Source organism: Haemorhous mexicanus, chromosome 4 (genome assembly GCF_027477595.1).
Source record: "Haemorhous mexicanus isolate bHaeMex1 chromosome 4, bHaeMex1.pri, whole genome shotgun sequence".
In the NCBI taxonomy this organism is placed as follows: Eukaryota; Metazoa; Chordata; class Aves; order Passeriformes; family Fringillidae; genus Haemorhous; species Haemorhous mexicanus.
The window spans coordinates 27,140,506-27,158,650 of record NC_082344.1 but is presented as its reverse complement, the minus strand read 5'-3'; the positions used below and the strand labels follow the sequence as shown (position 1 = coordinate 27,158,650).

The following is an 18,145-nucleotide window of genomic DNA, read 5'->3' as shown; positions in this document are numbered from 1 at the left end:
CCTCCTGATTCTGCTTTTAAGTGCTTCTTCTCAAATCCCTTTCAAATCCCACTTCCCTGCTACTTCCATGAGTAATGTATTTTAAGGTGCAGAGCTAATTCAGCCTCTCTACATTTTCCCCACCACCTTTACCTGTCTGACCTAACCTCTACGAGCAAAAGATGGAATATGGTTAAAGAGTATATGTTGTTATTTTTACTGGAAAGTTTAAAAGTGGAGTACCTACTGTGTTACAAAAAGCACAAAACACACAGGTTTTCTGTGATTGTGAGGACAGGCCTAGTAACTCTTCATGGCAGATTTGGATGCAGAAATCTTAGACTTTGGTACCTTTAGTGATTGAGAGATATTTAAAGGTGGAAACCACAAGAGAGTAATTGATGCTGATGCATGCTTCAGCTGAGTATTGCTAGAATCATCAGGATGACGTGTTATTTACTGATATCCCACATTATCAACCAAATCACATTGATCTGATTATTAATCAGTGGAGATGTCATGCCAGCACAGAGCAATAAATTGCTATTTGCGAGAAGATGGGATGGAGCTGCAGTTTTCCTGTGTACTTTTGACTGGGACCAAAATCACTTTGCTTGCTGGAGAGTTTTTCGGGCAACTGTAATAGATACAGAAAAAAACCATAAACCCAAAATCATCTACCCCTTTGCAAAGCTGTTGAAGCACTCTGATCCCTTGTGAGGCAGTGCCACAGGGGAGCAGTCCGGGGGAGCCAGAACTGGGTCCAAGCTGTGCACCCAAGCTTTGGATGCAATGCATAGAGGTTATTAGACACCACCAAAACAGGCTTTACAAAAGCTGACACTATGGTAGCTAAGAGGAAAGGCTGAGGAGAAGGCATTAAGCCTAAACCCCATGGAATTTTACGCTTTGCTCAAGGCCAGACTCGCAGCAAAGCATCTCTGAGGAGCTGGCACCTCATCAGAGCAGAAATCTGTGCAAAAAAAGAGAGAAGGAAATCCTTCTCATTTCCCCTCCCCCCTCTTCTAACACCATACAGTGATTAGAGCACTTAAGCTGGGTGTCAGAGACTCACTTTTTACAAATGACATTAGGATTTGTGTGGCTCTGTACTGTGTAGCAGTGTCTTAGTGCCATGGGAAATACCCTGATCTGACAGCCTAAGGCATGCAGGCCTCCAGGACTAGCCCTGACTGAAAGTGGAGAGGAACAGGTGTGGATTTAAGTATGTATTTTTGTCACCAGGGGCATGAATTCCCTGTGCTGGAGGCATCAGTATGTTCCATTGTGGTCTCTGCCTCAGCTGGGAGAGTCAGTGCCCAGGTTTGTAAGATTGAGTAGATTAAGGTCAAGATACCACCAAAGGAAAAGGGCAGAGAAAACCATCTCAGGACCACAGCTAGAAACTGGACTGTGAAAATAGATAAATAAAGAGTCAAGTTTCGATGCTCATTTTGGTAGGGATCTTTTCTGGGGATCTTGGCAGGAATACATGAACAACTGTTACTCAAAAAAACAACACCACTCTCAATTGTGCAGGTTTGGGGAGCAAAGATCTGATTCATTGTGTACTCTTAATGCAGGAAAACCAAAGAGTAGAGAGGAGAGTGAAGTGTGAGAGACTGACACCTGAGACCCTAGTTAGGGAGATCAGAGCGTGGGGCACTGAGAACTTGGGGTGGAGACCTTGCTTGAGAGGAGGCATCTGGTAGAAGGCAGAGCAGAAGGCCAGGCTGCTACAGCTGCCAGCAGTCACCCAAGTACAATGAATGATCAGGGTTTAAAATGCATTCCTTGGCATCCCAGGCATTTGGAAAGGAGTGTATTTGAGGATCTACTCTTAGCCCATCATCAATTGAAACTAAGATGTCTCTTAATAATGTGCTAAAATATTGTCTTTCTCTAGTTATGTCATGATTTTATTGTGCTGCTTGAGACAGAGGGGCAAGCCCTTAAAGCGTGTGGATGGGACACAAACCCAGTGAAGTTGTTTGGGGATGAGGATGCCACTTACCACAGCTCTGTGGAGAACTGCAGTCACTGTGTGCACCAGGAGAGTTGAAGCTACACAAACCTGGGCTGAGACTGAGGTTGAGAAAGCCTAGTGCCCAGAAAAGCTGGTGCCCAGCTTCTCAGTAACAGCACACTGGGGTAGGACAGAGTCAGTAAGGATGGGAATAAGTTATCCCCGCTGCCTGGGGAGAGCCTCACTGCACGTGACCTGACCTGCTCCAAACCCTTCAGGTTTGGAGGATGTGTCTTTCTGTTAAAATATCACGTGATGCTTCAGTAATATTTTCCATCCTGTCAATCTATAGCCTATGACCATGTCTCTATGTAGAGTACTAAAAGCTGGAGCCACCTCACTTGTTTTCCTGGCAGCAGAGACCCTTATCTAAAACAGGCTATGAACGAGCCCTTGCTGCAGGGAGCCTCATAAGACACCACTTGGGTTCAGTAAAGAAGGCAGGTCATTTTTCCTGGAGGCAGCAGGAAGAGTGGGAGGATGGCAGCAGGCCTCCTAGCTACAAGGTGGGATGAGGAGCTGGGAGCACTGGGAAACCCTTGTTTTGACATGGATGGCATCAGCTTTGCATTTTGGCTCCTCTATTCCTATGCCACCCCTGGCAGAGCTGCATACCATGCCAGTGCATGCAGCTGGAAGGTCCTGGATCCTGGTAATCACTTTAGGGATTTCCACAACTCTCCTGCACCTCAAATTCAGTGTTACCAGCCCAATGCCAGCTTGCTCACCTTAGTGTTCAAGTACCATAAATTTGTGATGTTGTTTTTAAGCTGTAAATGTAGGATGTTTTCTGGATTGTGTACCAGTGGGCTGCTCCTTAACATTGCTTGCTTTCCTTTGTTTCTCCTCCTTGGTGTTTAACAGCTTGCCTTTTCAAAACTTCCATGGTGCTGGACTGATTTTTGGTTTGTCATCTTGGGGACCGCTCCGTGAAGCTCTCAGCCACCAAAGGTCAGGCATGCCACAGAAATGCCTATTAATAGGTCTTAGGTGCTGGTTGTGTCTAAACCGGCATTTCTTGGAAAGAGAAAGATTTCTTGGAGACTGGTGGCTCTCTGGACTGCTGTAAAGGTGCAGGGCCAGACTGCCATCCATAGGGTGTCCCTATGCAACGACGCCTCCTGTGATTGGGGACACAGGGTGCAGGGGGATAGTTTAGGGAAGAAAATAGCCGTTTAGCCACTGCTACGTGTAGAACGAGGGCGCACTTGCTGTTGACACGCTGCGGGCTCAGCCAGTGCCCTGGGAGTTGTCTCCTGCAGCCGGTGCCGCCGGCTCCCCGGGGAGCTGGGCAGTGGCAGCATCTTTGCAGGCATGGGAAGCTATCCCCTTCCAAGGAGTGTCCGGACGCCTTTATTCCGGGGAAACACGGATGTTTAAAATAGGATTTCAGACGGCCTAAGTGACGCCGGCTCTATGTATAGTCTGCGCCTGGGGCCGTCCAAGTGAAGACCATCTCGGAAAACCCGTAGGACATGGGCCCGTCCCGGGATGTGCAGGGCCAGCTCTCCCGCGGTGGCCGGACCGGCTGCCCTGTGCCGCGGGGGGCTGCGGGGGGAGCTGAGCCCGGCCCGACCCCTCCGCCCCCCGGCGGCGCTGCCCGCCCGGGCCGGGAGCCGGCGCGCCGGGCGGAGGAGGGGACGAGAGGAGGGGAGGGGAGGGCAAGAAGGGGATGGGAGGGCAGGGCGTGGGCGGCCGCTGCCCCCCCGTCCCCGCCGGCACGTGCCTGCCCGCCCCCGCGGGCCACTGCCGCGCCCCGACGGCCCCGGCATGGACGCGCCCGGCCAGCGGCCCGCCAGCCCCCGAGCCGGCCCGGAGGGCGCGGCGGCGGAACGGGACCCGAGCACAAACCCGAGCCCGAACTCCGGCCCGGAGGCGTCCATCCAGGAGGAGAGGGAGGCGGCGTACGTGGAGATCCGCGGCTCGCCGCAGGGGCCGGAGGAGAGCCGCCAGAAGCTCGAACTGGCCCAGGCCGGCGGCGCGGAGGGAGCGTCCGGTCCCGCACCGGACAGCGGAGCCGGTGGGACCGGGGATGGCGACTCGGCGAGCGGCGGTCCCCCGGGGGAGGAAGTGGGGCCAGCATCCTCGGACCACGGGGAGGATCGCCCTCCTTCCCCGGCGGCGGCGGAATGCGGCGCTGACACCGGCCCCGGCTCCGTGGAAGCGGCGGGGAGCGGCGGGACGCCGGAGGCGGGGGGCTGCCCGGAGTCCTCCTCCTCCTCCTCCTCCTCCTCCTGCCCTTCGCCCGTGACCAAGGCGGGGGACTTTACAGTAATGGGCGACCCAGTGTCGACGGAGGGCAAAACCTCCTCGTCGTCCTTCGGCTACGAAAGCGAAGTGGAGGATGAGGTCGCGGGGCGCAAGACGACTCCCCCCGGCGCCCCCCCGGGCTCCCTTCCCGGCGGCGGCCGCGACGAGGCGCACTATATCAGCACGCAGGAGATCCAGCTCAGCGAGGTGGACCACGACATGGACTTCGACGCGGGGCTGGCCGCCCGCTGGGACTTCGAGGATAACAACGTGATCTACTCCTTCGTTGACTACGCCTCCTTCGGGAGCGACGAGACCCCGGGGGACACGCTGACGGAGGAGGAGGAGAATAGCTGCTACCTTAGCACGACCACCAGCGACCCCAACAACCAGACCGACAGCATCGACAACACCAGCAGCACCGAGATCGTCAGCCTTACCTCCGAACACGACACCCCCAGCGCGGACAAGCGCGCCAGCTCGGGGGAAAGCCGGTCCAAGCAGCCCGGCCGCACCGGCGGGAGCCCGGGCGCCCAGCTTCTCCTATCAATCAAAGCCGCTTCCCGGGCTATAAATGAGTCTAGCAACGTGCACGGAAAGCAAAACACTGTTTACGCTGCCAAGCATGAAGGCGACATGAGTCTCCGTGTCGCCGCGGCTCCCGACCGCAGTGCGAGTTTAAAACAGGATGCGGTCCGCGACCACGCGAAAAAGTTCATCGCGGTGCCCGCGCGGCTGCAGACGCGGTGCGGGGCCGCCAGGGCAGGGGAGCACTCGAGCGGCGCCTCCAGCGCCGTCAGCGAGCTGGACGATGCCGACAAAGAGGTGCGAAACCTTACGGCCAGGGCTTTCCGCAGCCTGGCGTACCCCTATTTCGACACCCTGCGCCCCGGCTCCCGCGCCTCCTCCGCCTCCCTGTCCGACAATGCCCTGGGCATCAACCGCTGGTCCACCTACCTGGACCTCAAGTGCGGCAGTCTGGGGCCGAGAGCCGAGCCCAGCCTGCTGCGCTCCGGCCGCTCGCAGACCAAAGCCCTCGAGTTCGTGGTCAGCAAGCTCGACGGGGAGATCGCCCACGTCGAAACGCCGCGGCGGCTGCGGGCGGGCTCCCAGGTGGTGACCCTGCTGGACCTCGGCGATGCCGCCGAGGCTGGGGAGCCGCCGGCGGCGGAGGGCGGCGGGAAGGGCTCCAGCAAGAAGTCCAGGTTCGCCTCCAGCCTCCTCAAAAACGTCATCTCCAAGAAGATGCAGCTGGAGCACGAGTTCAAGATGGAGCGGGGCGAGATCACCGACACCTCCTACACCGGGCCGGGCGCGGGCCGGGAGCCTGAACCCACCGGCGGCAGCGCCGGCCGGGAGCGGCATCGGGAGGGTGGCGTGCAGCGGCAGAACTCCCGGCACTCGGAGGGCGGCTCGGACTGCACCGCGGCGCCGGCGGAGGATGCGGGCGAGGGCGGCGGGGGCCGCTCTCCGGCCTCCAAGGCGTCGACGCCCCGCGAGGGGAACCGCAGCCTGGACCGGGCGCTGTCGGAGGAGCTGTGCGAGGTGAAGCGTAGCGCCTCGGAGGCCATCAAGGCCACCTTCCTCCGCAGCCAGAACAGCGCCTTCAGGTCCTGGAAGGAGCGGGAGGCGGAAAGGAAGGAGGAGAGGGCGCCCGTCGGCAAGCTGAAACTTTCTCCCAAGAACGACTGGCGAGCCGACCTGGGTGAGATCTCTGCCGGCAAGTCCACCAAGATGTCCCGCCTGTTCGTCCCCGCCATTCAGCACACCCCTCGGGAGAAGGATCCCGGCAAGAGGGCGACCAAGTGCTCCGCCGCGGCCGCCGCCGTGTCCTCGGCCGCCGCCGGAGCTGCCGCCACCTCGCCCCCCGCCGCCAAGCCCAAAGCCCCCGAGATCAAGATCAGCCTGGGCAGCGTGCAGCAGCCCCGGGACGCCGCTTTCAGCATCGCCCAGCTGCTGACGCCGCAGATCGCAGGCCGGCCGCCGGAGGAGGGCAGGGGGCAGCCGCTCAAGCCTCTCAAGGCCGGCGACGGCACAGACAAAGTGCCGCAGTTCCTGGTGCGCGACGTGAGAGACAGCAAGTACAGAGCCCAGGGGATCCTCCACCAGGTGCGGGACGTGCGGAAGCTCATCAAAAGCTCCTACAGCGCTGACTCGGGAGATAACAGCAGTGACAAGGGCAGCGGCGCCTCCGAGCAAGGCGGCCCGGAGCAGAAGCCCCGGCAGCAGCTGGTCATCGCCGGTGTGCCCCGGTCGCTCTCCCCCGTGGTCATCACCTGCCAGGCGGTCGGCCACACCGGCACCAAGCCCACCGAGGCGGGGGCCAAGGCGGCGGGCAGGGCGCCCGCCTGCCCCCCGGAGGGCACCGTGCTGGTGCACCGCACCTCGGGCAGGCTGCCAGTGGCCACCATCGCCCCCAACAAGAGCGATGCTCGCCAGCCGGCTGTGCTCAAGATAGTTTCCAAATCCTCCGCGCCCTGGCGACACCAGCCGCCGCCGCCGCCGCCGCCCCCCGAGAGGGGCCGGGGACCGGAGGAGGACCCGCGGGAGGAGAGCAAGGCAGCGCCGGTGCAGAACGCGCTGGAGAAGCTGACGGCGGCGGTGCGGAGCATGGAGGAACTCTACAGCTTCAACAAGCGCGAGTGGAAGCGCAAGAGCGACCCTCTGCCCATCACCGACAGCCACGTCCTCTCCCTTATCGCCAGCCAGGAGCGGGGCGCCGGCTCCCGACCCGCCGCCGCTGCCGCTCCGCCCCCGCCGCAGCCGGCGGACAAGGTGGAGGAGCCGTCGGGCAAGGGGCCGAGCAGCGAGCGGCTGCCCCGCCGCCCCTCCAACAGCGCCGCCGACAAGGTCTCGGCCAAGGCTGCCGCCTTCGAGAGCCTGGCCCGGCAGCGGCAGCGCGGCCCGCCGCCGCCCCGCGCCGAGCCCTCGGCCGCCCCCCGCGCCCTCCTCACGCTGCGCGGGGCGGGCGGAGCCGCAGCCCCCGCGCCGGCCAAGCTCCCCCCCGAGGGCGGCCCGCGGGGCCCGGCACCGCCGCGCTCCCCTCGGCCGCCCGCGGGCGGCGGCGGCGGCGATGCGGAGCGCGGCCCCGACTGCGGGAACTATCTGTCGCTGCCGCTGAAGGCGGCCGCCGAGCCCGGCTCCCCCGCGTCCGCGGGGGCCACGGAGGGCGGCGGCGTCCGCCCCAGCCCGGTGTCGGCGTCAGCGGCGGCGGCGGCGCTGTGCGGCCCGCAGCCTTTTGGCGCTGCCAAGCGCCCCGGCAGCCCCAGACCGCCGCCCGGACCCCCGCCCGCCGAGGAGCCCCCCGCCGCCGCCCCGCCGCCCGCCGAGGGTCCGGCCGCCGCCCTGTACCGCCCGCCGCTGCCCTTCGCCGCCCTGCCCGGCGCCGCGCCGCCGCCGCTGCTCTGCTTCTCGCCCTCCGTGCCCGCCGCGACCACAGCGGCCGAGCCCTTCCCGCAGACGCAGCGCAAGGTGCTGCTGGACGTGAGCACCGGGCAGTACTACCTGGTGGACACGCCCGTGCAGCAGCCCCTCAAGCGGCGCCTCTTCGACCCCGAGACCGGGCAGTACGTGGAGGTGCCGGTGCCCCAGCAGCCGGCCGTGGCTCCCGTCCCGCTGCCTCTCTCGCCCCTTGCCCTCAATGCCGGTGCCTATGGCGCCACGTACATGCTCTACCCCGGGCTCCTGCCCGCCGCCACCGTGCTGCCCGCCGGCGCCCTGCAGCGCCCGCTGTCCCACTCGGGCAGCGATGGCAGCGCCCCCGCAGAGCCTGGCAGCCCCGCCGCGCCAGAGGCAGCTTTTGCCGAGAGCCCCTACTACGTGGCCACCAGCAAGGGCCCGCCGCCGCCGCGGCACGGGGCGGCCGAGGCGAAGCCGGTCATCAGCATCACAGCGCCGGCCACCGGCCCGCGGATCGTCGCGCCGCCCTCCTTCGACGGCACCACCATGCGCTTCGTGGTGGAGCACCGGTGAAGAGCGCGGGTGAGTGGGTGCTGCCTCTCGGGCACGGCAGTCATCGGTGATGGTCAGGGCAGAGCGGGTTAATGGCCAAATGACAGCAGTGCCACAGCTTCTCCTCAGGGCAGAGAGGGTCCACAGAGGGGCCCTCACTAGGGTGTAAACTATAGAAAGGTCAGGCACACCCCTTGGTGCAGTTTGGTATGACTTGGAGCTTCTTTTTTTGGCAGTTTCAGAGAAGCACACCATAGCCACTCACCACAAAATATTTGTGCAGCCCCATGGCTGGGGCACCTCCCATTGCTCCCAGAGATAGCAGTGTGGTTGGGCACCTCTGGATCCATCATCTGCACTCATCTTGCAAGGCATGAAAGAGCCCCTTCATCTTGGCACCACATCCTCCTCTTGTCTCACCTCTCACCTCTTCCTCCCTCTCTCTTTCCCTTGTACCTTTTTCTCCCCAACTTCAAGAAGAGTGGGAGAGGGGTCTAATGGAAGCAAACCCTTATTTTGGGTCCTTCTTGTTAGTGGGGTGGGGGAGCAGGATGCATGGAGCAGTCCCAGGTGAGCTCTCCTGGAGCCATGGGGCTGCTGGCAGGGGCAGAGGTGCTCACAGCTGCCTGAGCTGCAGGAGGGCTCCCCAGGACACTGCTGCAAAGCACAGTTTTACACAGCAGCTCTGAGCTCATGGTGCCAGAGTCCTGACAGTGCCCAGCTACCTGGAGCTGTAATCCAGGGCCAGCCTCCAAATTCAGGGATGTGCATGCAGGGACACTGAGTACCTGTCCTGGAGCAAGGATGATGGCACAGGACTGGGCACAGAGCCTGCACTGAAACCAGTGTGGTGCAGTATGTCCTGTGCAAAATAACCAAGGAATGGTGACATTTCATTTTAAAATATCTGAAATATTACAAAATGCCTTCAGGACTGGTGTCACTGCTCCCTCTGCCTCTTGCATTAGAATACATGGCTCATCTTTATCACATGCAGTATTAGGCAGAACTGCCAAATCTTCTGTGGTTTTCCAAGAATTCACAGAGTTGGTTTTTTGGTGTATATGAAAAGGCAAAGAGAAAGAGTGGAAGAGTGGTAGCAGCCAGAAGTTTGGGTTTGTCACCAGTTTGTGCTGAGCTTTGCCCAGTTGCATGCCTGAGGGTAAATTTTGTCCTCCAGCACTTGGGTTATTTATTTTGCTTTAATTTAATTTTTTTTAGTTTGCATCATCTACTACGTACTAGATTATTTGTTGAATGAAACCTTATCAATGTGATTTGTACACTTACTTCTCTGCTTGTAATTATTTAATCTTGAAAGTTCCACTCTTTTATCGTGGCTGTGGATGAAGTTGTTTTCATTGGCCCTTATGGGTCACTCAGGACAGGCAACATGCCAATTTAACTTGAGCTCTGCTGTGCTGCTTGAGTTCATCTTGCCAGTAAAGTCAGAGAACCTGGTTGAAATGGCAACAAGTAGTTCATTATTTTCCCTTTGGTCTGGAGGCTGAATTGAGATGGCTAGCAGAAGGAATTTGTTAGATTTCAGATTAGAGATGTGATGTTTTTGAAAAGGTAGAGTATATAGTAGATGTATTTGCAACAGTAACTAAACAAAACCCTCCAACTTTTTTTGTGTCTTTTTCACTCTTTAAAAGTGAAAAACATAATATTTCCTGGTGTGCCCTGCCCCTCAGTTCCCAAAGGGTTATCTTTTTATCCTGTATTTAGCTTGCCTTCAGTGCCTGGTGTGGCAGGTGATGCTCTCACCAAATTGCTCTTTCTCCGTGGTGAAGTTAAAACAGCAGCCCTGCTTTGCTGTGCTGTGTCAGAGCTCTGCCACTGCAGATCTGTGTGAAAGCTGCCCCAAAACACTGATGGTGCATGCTCAGTACAGAAGGTCACTGAGCAGTGTGCAGACTTGAGTTTCATTTTACCATCCTTTCAATCTTTGATCATGCCAAGGCATTTGTTGTCTAATGCAGACAGGGGTGCCCCCTCTGGGCTGTCTCAGATCTGCTGAGGGAGGTGTCCTGCTGCTGGACAATGGATGCACTTTTTTCCCTTGACCTGTCCTGACAGTCATAAAATAAATAATTTTAACTGCATGCTGCAGGATGAGTTTAACTTGTCATTAGACTTTAGTGATTCCTGTATCTTATCTCTCAGGGGAAAATTAGGAATATGCCACTGGGGAATCACATCTGTAGCCTTCTTCTTCCTGTTATTTTCATTCAACTACATAACTTTCATGTCCCTGTGGATAATTTTTCTTCTTCTTCTCTCTTTTGATGTCTATTTTGTATTCCATTATTTTCCTTTATCTTTTTTCATTCCATTCCTAATGAAAAGCCTTTGTTTGCTCAGTGTGGTGTTTTTCCCCTAACAAGAACATCAGTATAGTTTCATGTGAATCTAAGGGTGAACTGTTGTTAACTTTTTTATTCCAGTTAGTTGCTGTCACACCACACCAGGGTTTTTTGATTGCAGCAATGCTGTGCAGATCCTAAAATGGATTTGAAACCAGCCAGATTTCATCCTTTGAGTGCAAGAGTTGAATAAAGTATTGTCCTTTCAGGTCCCTTTTTTTTTACTAGGCAAAATGAGCTGAATGAATGCTCTTTTTCTCCACTCCTGAATTCCTTTCTGCACTGCACATACTCTCTTCTTCCTTTCTTTGCTCTATTTCTTTCACATCTTCATTCCCAAACTGTATCACTGTGTTAAGGACTGCTCCATCTTGGTCTCTGTCACCTGTGGGAAGTCAGTGGGACTTGAAGTTTTGGTAATGGTGTGGTGCCTCTGGTGGATTGACACCAAACCCCCTGCACATCTGCTGCTCTTCCAGCACTTCCTTTTGTATCTGGTGCTTTTTCCTGCATAATCATTGGGATAAAATGGACCCCATCAGTTTGTGTTCTGACAAAATCCAAGCTGCCATTTCTGAACTATTCTTAAATTTTTTATATGCATAAAAGAGTGGAAAATATGTGCATATTTCTGAGTGATATCTTATGGTTGCTTCTCTCCCTCCTCTTCTTCACTCACAGTAAATGGGGAGCTTTAGCAACATCATCCTTGCCTGCTGCACTTCCTCCTTGATGCACATTTTCAGTTCAAATAAACTTGCATCCAAACCTAGACAGAACCAACCTGAAGAGGGTGAACTGCCTGACAGGAGCTCATTCCCAGTATGAGTGAATGAAAATGTGTTTTTAACTTTTGCATCTATTCTCATATTTTACTCTCTGGAGTTGCTGCCTCGTGTTAGGTAAATAAATGAGAAAAGAACAGGTAGCAAAGTAGAAGGTAACTGTAGTAAATTGTACTGCCAATATTAGAAGGGTATTCTTCATTGTTCTGTTTAAACCATGAGCATAAACACCTTACAGGTACAGGAATGCATATGCAAATACACTTATCAGTTGTGTTTTCTTCCTAACTGCTATCACACAATCTATGCTTTCCTTTAAAAATTAATTCTGTGTGGATAGTATATGAAAATGATTTTAAAGACTCATAAATTGGTATTTTTACCAACTTTGTTTAAGTTGTTCCCTGTTCAGCAGGATTTATGTTCTACATTACTAAGTCAAGAAGTCAACTTACAGTGTAGTATGCAGTACATAGGACTTACTTATGCTGATGCCTTTGCTGAGAATTTAGTAAAGAATTTATCCAGTTTTAGTGGGAAATACTGGAATATTCCAAGAACCAAACAGGCTCTAACATTTGATCTAGTAAATCAGTCAACAGATGGAAATAAGCGTGACCTTGTGTTCAAAGCTGTGGCTACTTAGGAAACTTTTCAATAGTGCTGACCCTTGCAATGACTCCTCCTGCCCAGGATGATTTCCTGAGCCAGGATTTAAGTGTTCACTGCACAAATCTCAGAGCACTGGCTGTGGGTTGTTTCCCTTTTCCTGATGTGTTCCATGCTGGATGCTGTGTTGGTAAGGAAAGCACCCAGGTCTTTTACTGAGCAGATGGATCACTGAAATCCCACACCGGTCACATTGGCCTCTTTCCATCTGTGTCCATGGGGTTCCCCAGGACCTGTCTGCTGGGAGCTGTGGGGTTGAAAGGCACAGCAAGTTCCACACCTTGAGCAGCAAGGATGGGTTCTGCTCAAAACACCAGGGCTGCCCAAAACTGACTCAGTTTGAAAACCTGGGTGCCCTTGGCTGGTCATTGGCAGTGGCTTAGGAAATGAGAAGCAAGAGTAGTGTGATGACAAAGGAGGTATTTATGCACTTCTCTAGAGGAGTAAAGACTGTTCAGATTGTTGTTGCAGCTCTCTAACAATTTGTATTAATGATGCTTTTCTGGTTTTGTTTGTTTGTTTTTCCACAGGGATAAGGAAGAAGAATTATGCTTCTTTAATTTGAAATACACTTGGTAACTGTTCAACATTAATCCTAAAAACTGCTTCTACGGTTTTCTCAATTTTTTTGCTTCATCATACAAAACAAGCATGTAAGTTTCTTGTTTTCTTCTAAATGCCCCCCTGTTTTGGAGTATGCCTACATTTAATTATGTGAGCAGCACTAAATTACTGCATTAGTTTGTGCAAAGTTCTTTTTGTACTGAAGCTGATCTGCAGGCTTTAGGTATTGCCTCTGTGCTGGTAGCTAATGGCAGTGATGCCACTGCAGCTGTTTGTAGAATGCAGGGTGTAAATGCAGCAGTGTTTCAGTGTGGATCACCACACAGCTTCATTCAGGTCCCTGGAATGTGTTGTGATGATCCAGTGCAGCCCTGCAGCTCTTCAAAAACGAAACAAAGCCCTCAGCTCTCTCCTGTTGCAGTAAACGAGGGTCTTCCATATAGGTTTTAGTCACAATTTGCAATCAGATGTTTTTTTGTACTCTCTACTTCTCACTTGGAATTGCAAAGGAAGAGAGCTGTAGTGTTAAATTAATCTTTAGTGTTAATTTTTTGCCATGGTTCAAAACAAACTGTGTAAATGTCAGAAAACACATTTGATTGCTTTCATTTTTTGTTTGCTCCTCTGTACTATGTTGAATATCACAAGTTGCCTTAATTAGGACAGCGTTTAAATACTGGGAAACCAGAAATTGAATGTAATATTTTTAAATCCTGGTTCTAAAGGAGAGAACAGCATTTATTTTCCTTTAAGACTGCAGTCTATTCTTCCTTAAATTGCAGCATTGTTGAAAACATAATCCTAGTCACAGCCCTGTGAGAATAATTTTTAAATGTTACAGCCTCAGTACTATGCAGTTGTTTCTTTAGCTGTTTGACAGGTTTATCTGAGGGCTACAATTACAATTTGCTAAGAAAATATTTACCTTTTGAACAAAAATATATACAATAAGGTTCCTGACAGTGCAGTGATTCATATGTCCAACTCTGCTCAAACTGATTGTTTCATTACCAGCAACTAGTTTGTCTCAGCAAAAGAGAATTGTTATTATGACACCCAAACTAAATTCAATAATCTGTTCCCTGCCCAAAATTCTGGCTAAGTGAAGCACTTTGGGAAACAAATAAATATAAGACCAAACCTGAATTATATAACATAAAGCTTTCTTGAGGTAACAAGTTAGAATTTTAAAGCCTAAATGCAAATCCCAAAAGCCTTTATTTAAGCATTTGCCCACAGGCAGGATTTTTCTCCACCTCTTCTCAAGGCTTCCTGCAGCTAGGAAAGTTCCAGTGTTTCCCATTTTTAAAATAAACCCTGGGTTTTCATTTTCCTGAGTAACTCAGGAGGTACAGAAAACTCAGGCAGAACTGTCTTTAACCATATGTGTGAGATTGTATTTCAATGCAATTTATTTGTTTACAGGCACAAATTGTAATTGCCCTGAGGATGAAATGCACCACAAGCGTGCAGTGATTTCTCATGTGCCTTCTCACTCATTTTCATCATTGTGGAAATCCAGTGAATATTCTAACCCTGGAATTGGGGCTGACTGCCTCTTAAAGGAGATGAATGCTTCTCCCCCTATCTCATGACTGATAGGTCCGTAGGTGTTGTGCTTAGAGTATCAGTGCTAAACAGAACAGTACTTGGGACTGCAGGACAGTGCAGGTACCAGAGTGGCTGGTTCCCTGTGACATACACATGTGCAGAATGTTCAGTATAATACTAGCATCCCTGTTCCACAATGGTCCTGTCCTACCTTTTCCTGTCTCGGTGCTCGGAGCGGAGTTTCCCGTTGCAGTTTACAAGGTATAGGTTTGCACACACAACCTCAGGTTTACAGTTTCACCCGGTGTACTTGAAAGGAAAAAAAAAAAAATTGCATGGAAAACAACTGCCCAGGATTTCAACATGTATTTGTTGGAGGTAAATTTTGCAGGGTTTTTTTTTTTTTTTTCACTGCCTGTGGAGATGAAAGCAATGAAATGAGGGAATACCAACAGCTATTTATTTTCTCAGGGGAGTTTACTTCAGTGGAATGTGTCAATCCTATTGTCAAACAGTGTTTACTTGATTTTGTCTATTACTAAAAAGACTTCTTGTTTGCATCAAGGGGTCAGTTTTGCAAGGTGCTCCGCTTTGCTAACCCAGCAAAGCCTTCACATGCATCTCCAACTTCAGATACTTAAGCAGCTTCCTGGGGACTTCAGTGGAAGGATTTTTTTTCCTTCACCCATCTATGCAAAGCTTTGCTGAACTCATCCCAGAGTGCTGAATGCCTTGCAGACCTGAGCACCAGGTTCTTCACTTTACAGAACCCGATCTCTGGGCTTGAGTCAAGCCGGACCCAGCAGATAATGCCACAAAAGGTCACCAGAAAAAAGCTCTGGTAATAAGGTGCTCCTCCATGTATACCCAGTGGTGAATTTCTCCAGTGGATGGGGTGATGTGTAACCACATATCTTGGATTAGAGTCAAGCCCTCCATGTGAGGGCTCACAAGCTGCTAGTATTATATGTTTCACGGTGCAGTCATAGTATGTTACAGCTGAAATTCACCCCATGTGCAAAGCAGGGCAAAATCCTGTGCACCACTCAAGTTCCCTCCCAGCCCTGCTGTCAGGGTTTTGAGGGTGCACCAGTCAACTCTCCAAGCATTTTAGGTCAGGATCCAATTAAAAGTTTGAGCGGGACTGGAGTGATGCACCAGAATGTTGTTCTGGTCTTTTGCAACAGGGTTGGTTTCACTCAGTATCAAATTTAGCCCTTGGTGAATCAACTGGTGAATGATTTGAAATGTATTTATGGGTTGTGTGGGGTGTTTTTCCCCCTTGTCTGTATTCAATGCTACCTTTATTCTTTAGTGTTGATGGCCAAAGTGTCATTCCTTATGCTTATATATTGCCATTAACTTGTGGCTACCTGAGAACACATACTTCAAAAATGCTTGTGCTTTTTTTTCACCTATTTCTTTTTTTTTTTATTTCTTCTTTATTTTCCTCCCCCGCCCCCTGCCCCTTTCTTTTTCCTCTCTCACTTTTAAAGGGGCGAGTTAGTTATTGGTGTAAAGATATTTAAAAGTGCAAATGTGAAGCAAGAATAATGATTGCTTAGAGGATGTGGGTGGTATGTGTGATGAGAGAGGGGTGGGCTGTAAGACAGAGGGGAAAACGCCGTGAACACATCGTGTTGATGACTGTTGCCTGTGGAGAAAGAATTGAGAAACAGAAGATGTTTAACTGGAGAGAAATGGACTCTTTGAGCTGCTCTCAATGGAGACAACACTGTGGCAAGTGTGTAGCTGAAACCCAAAGTGATCCCACTGCAGGGTGCCGTGGGCCTGGGATTGAAGGACAGCGGCGTCGCTCTGGGAATGGCACAGCGGGAACACTGCGGAGCGTCACAGCCACGTGAGAACAGAGTGTCTGAAACTGCCAAGTACCAAAGTTTGTAACTGAATGAGTTGGCATTTGTATTATGTTGGGGTTTGTTTTTGTTTTTGTTTTTTCTCTTGAATGTTATGACAAATAAAATGTATTTTTCAGTAAAAGACACACTGCAAGTAAGCCTGCAGTCCTGCTTGGTTGTACATTTGCAAAGTTACCTTGGCTGTTGTGCAGAACAAGTGAAAACAGAGGCATTGCTTGATTCAACATGTAAACAGCAACAGAAGAAGGGATTACACCAGAGAGCAGATCAAAAACCCTACACTCAGAGTCTCCCTGAGTTTGTCCCAGTATTGAAAGTCTCTTTCTGACCTGATCTCTCTTTATTCTTTCCTCTTACAAAGGGAAGTAGGCATTGCTTATTTTTTTTACCCAAGTACAATTTAAGAAAGAACTCTCCAGTTTCAGTGAACTAACTTTGACTGGTGAATGGGTTTGGGTATCCAAAGAACTGCATCTTTGTCTGTTGTAATGTGTTCAGAGAGAGCAATTGGTGGGGTAAACAACTTTTTCTGCTCACTCTCTATCTTATCTTCATTGCCTAATATTGCAATACAAGCAAAGATGAGTTTTAGTGGATAGCATTGATTGATCTATTGATCTATTACTAGGAAATTGATCTATTACTAGGAAAAATCTTTTGCTGCTTTAGTGTGTTCCTTCTATCTTCATGGAGACTGAAAAGGTTTCTATTCTTAAGTCCAAGTGTTTAAAAAAGCATGAGTCAAACACCAGAAAATCCCAAAATAGGCTTGAAAACTGAAGTGTTACTTTTGCAGCTTAAAGAACACTTTTGCTTAAAGGAAAACTGAAGCAAGTTGGGTTAACAGGAGACAAAAGGTGACCAAAACAGACACAAAATAATAGTGGGTGTGTAGAGCAGAGAGAAAGGCCTTGGATCACTTTATTAAAATCAGAGAAGTCCAAAATTGCAAAGGGACCTGGGCTTGTCAACTGGAAAATTTGGGAACTCTGCTTTTCTTGAAGGAGAGCTCCCTGATCCTGATTTCAGTGGAGCTCTGTTACAAGGTTTTCACAGCACTTCTGGTTTCTCACAACAGATGGAAAAATGAAGCTGAAACCTCCACAAAAGACAGGTCAAAAGTAAATAAACTGAGAGGCATGAACTTCAACCTTTCCTTAAGAAGCCCAGTAATGCAACCAGTGTTTGTCCAGACTCAAAGTGCCTCACACTACATGAATCTACTGAAATTAAAGTCTGAGGATTTCTTACAATACCTTAAACAAACTGAAAGATGGAATATGTCTGGGGTTTTCAAGGATTGTTGGAGAAATCTTGTAAGTTTCTTCATAGTCACTGGTAGGAATGATGGTAAAAGTGCAACTCTATTGCGAAAAGGAGTAGGAAGAAAGTAAAATGAGAAGCAGATCTGATGTCAGATCTAAACAAGTTATCCAAACATAGAACATAACACTAAAAAAACTTAAAAAAAAAAAAGTGCACCTTTATTAAATTGCTAAACCCCAGCCTTGTTGCTATTGAGAACATGTAACCTGCCTGCCAAACCCAAACTATATACCTATATATATGAATATATTTTTAAGAGTAGATGAAAAACACTTTTCCAAAATTAGCACTCCTGGAAGGAAACCTGAAGGGGAAAGTTTCCAAGTCTCTATTGCAAGTGGGTTGCTTCTTGGACTTAGCTGGATTATCATTGCACTGTTTCTTCTGTGGCTTCCAATTAGAAAAGACCGAGCATTTGTTTGCTTCTCTGAACTTCATGTATGATTTATTGTTTAATTGCTACCACTGCTGATTACTTAAAAGTACATGTAATACCACTATTAAATACGTATTTTACATCTTCATTCACCCCACTGATTGGATAAACAGAGCATTTGCTTTGTTTGTAACCCTAAATGTGTTTTCCCTTCAAATGCAGGCTTGAGCAATGTATTCATTTCACCTTATTTTTAGAGGTTTGTTACTTTTGTTGTTTCCGTAGCTATGGAGCCCAAGTAAGGAAGCCATGGCCTTCCATTACCCAGCTGCTGGACTAAACCTCTCCTGGAATCCCCATTATGTCCAGCTGTTGGGGTCAGATAGCTTCAGAAGCATCTGCTGCCATGCCAGGGGGCT

General features: G+C 50.9%; 1 protein-coding gene across 1 annotated transcript; it reads left to right on the top strand.

The window, feature by feature from the left end:
- Window positions 1-3,496: 3,496 nt before the first annotated feature.
- Window positions 3,497-16,147, top strand: C4H4orf54 (chromosome 4 C4orf54 homolog). Its single transcript, XM_059845662.1, has 2 exons — window positions 3,497-8,236; window positions 12,560-16,147. The coding sequence occupies exon 1, from the start codon at window positions 3,497-3,499 to the stop codon at window positions 8,225-8,227; it is 4,731 nt and encodes a 1,576-aa protein (XP_059701645.1). The 3' UTR covers window positions 8,228-8,236; window positions 12,560-16,147.
- Window positions 16,148-18,145: the final 1,998 nt, after the last annotated feature.

What these genes read in the sequence shown, in the direction of transcription:
- C4H4orf54 (XM_059845662.1), top strand. Translation starts at nt 3,497, where the DNA reads ATGTGCAGGGCCAGCTCTCCCGCGGTGGCCGGACCGGCTGCCCTGTGC.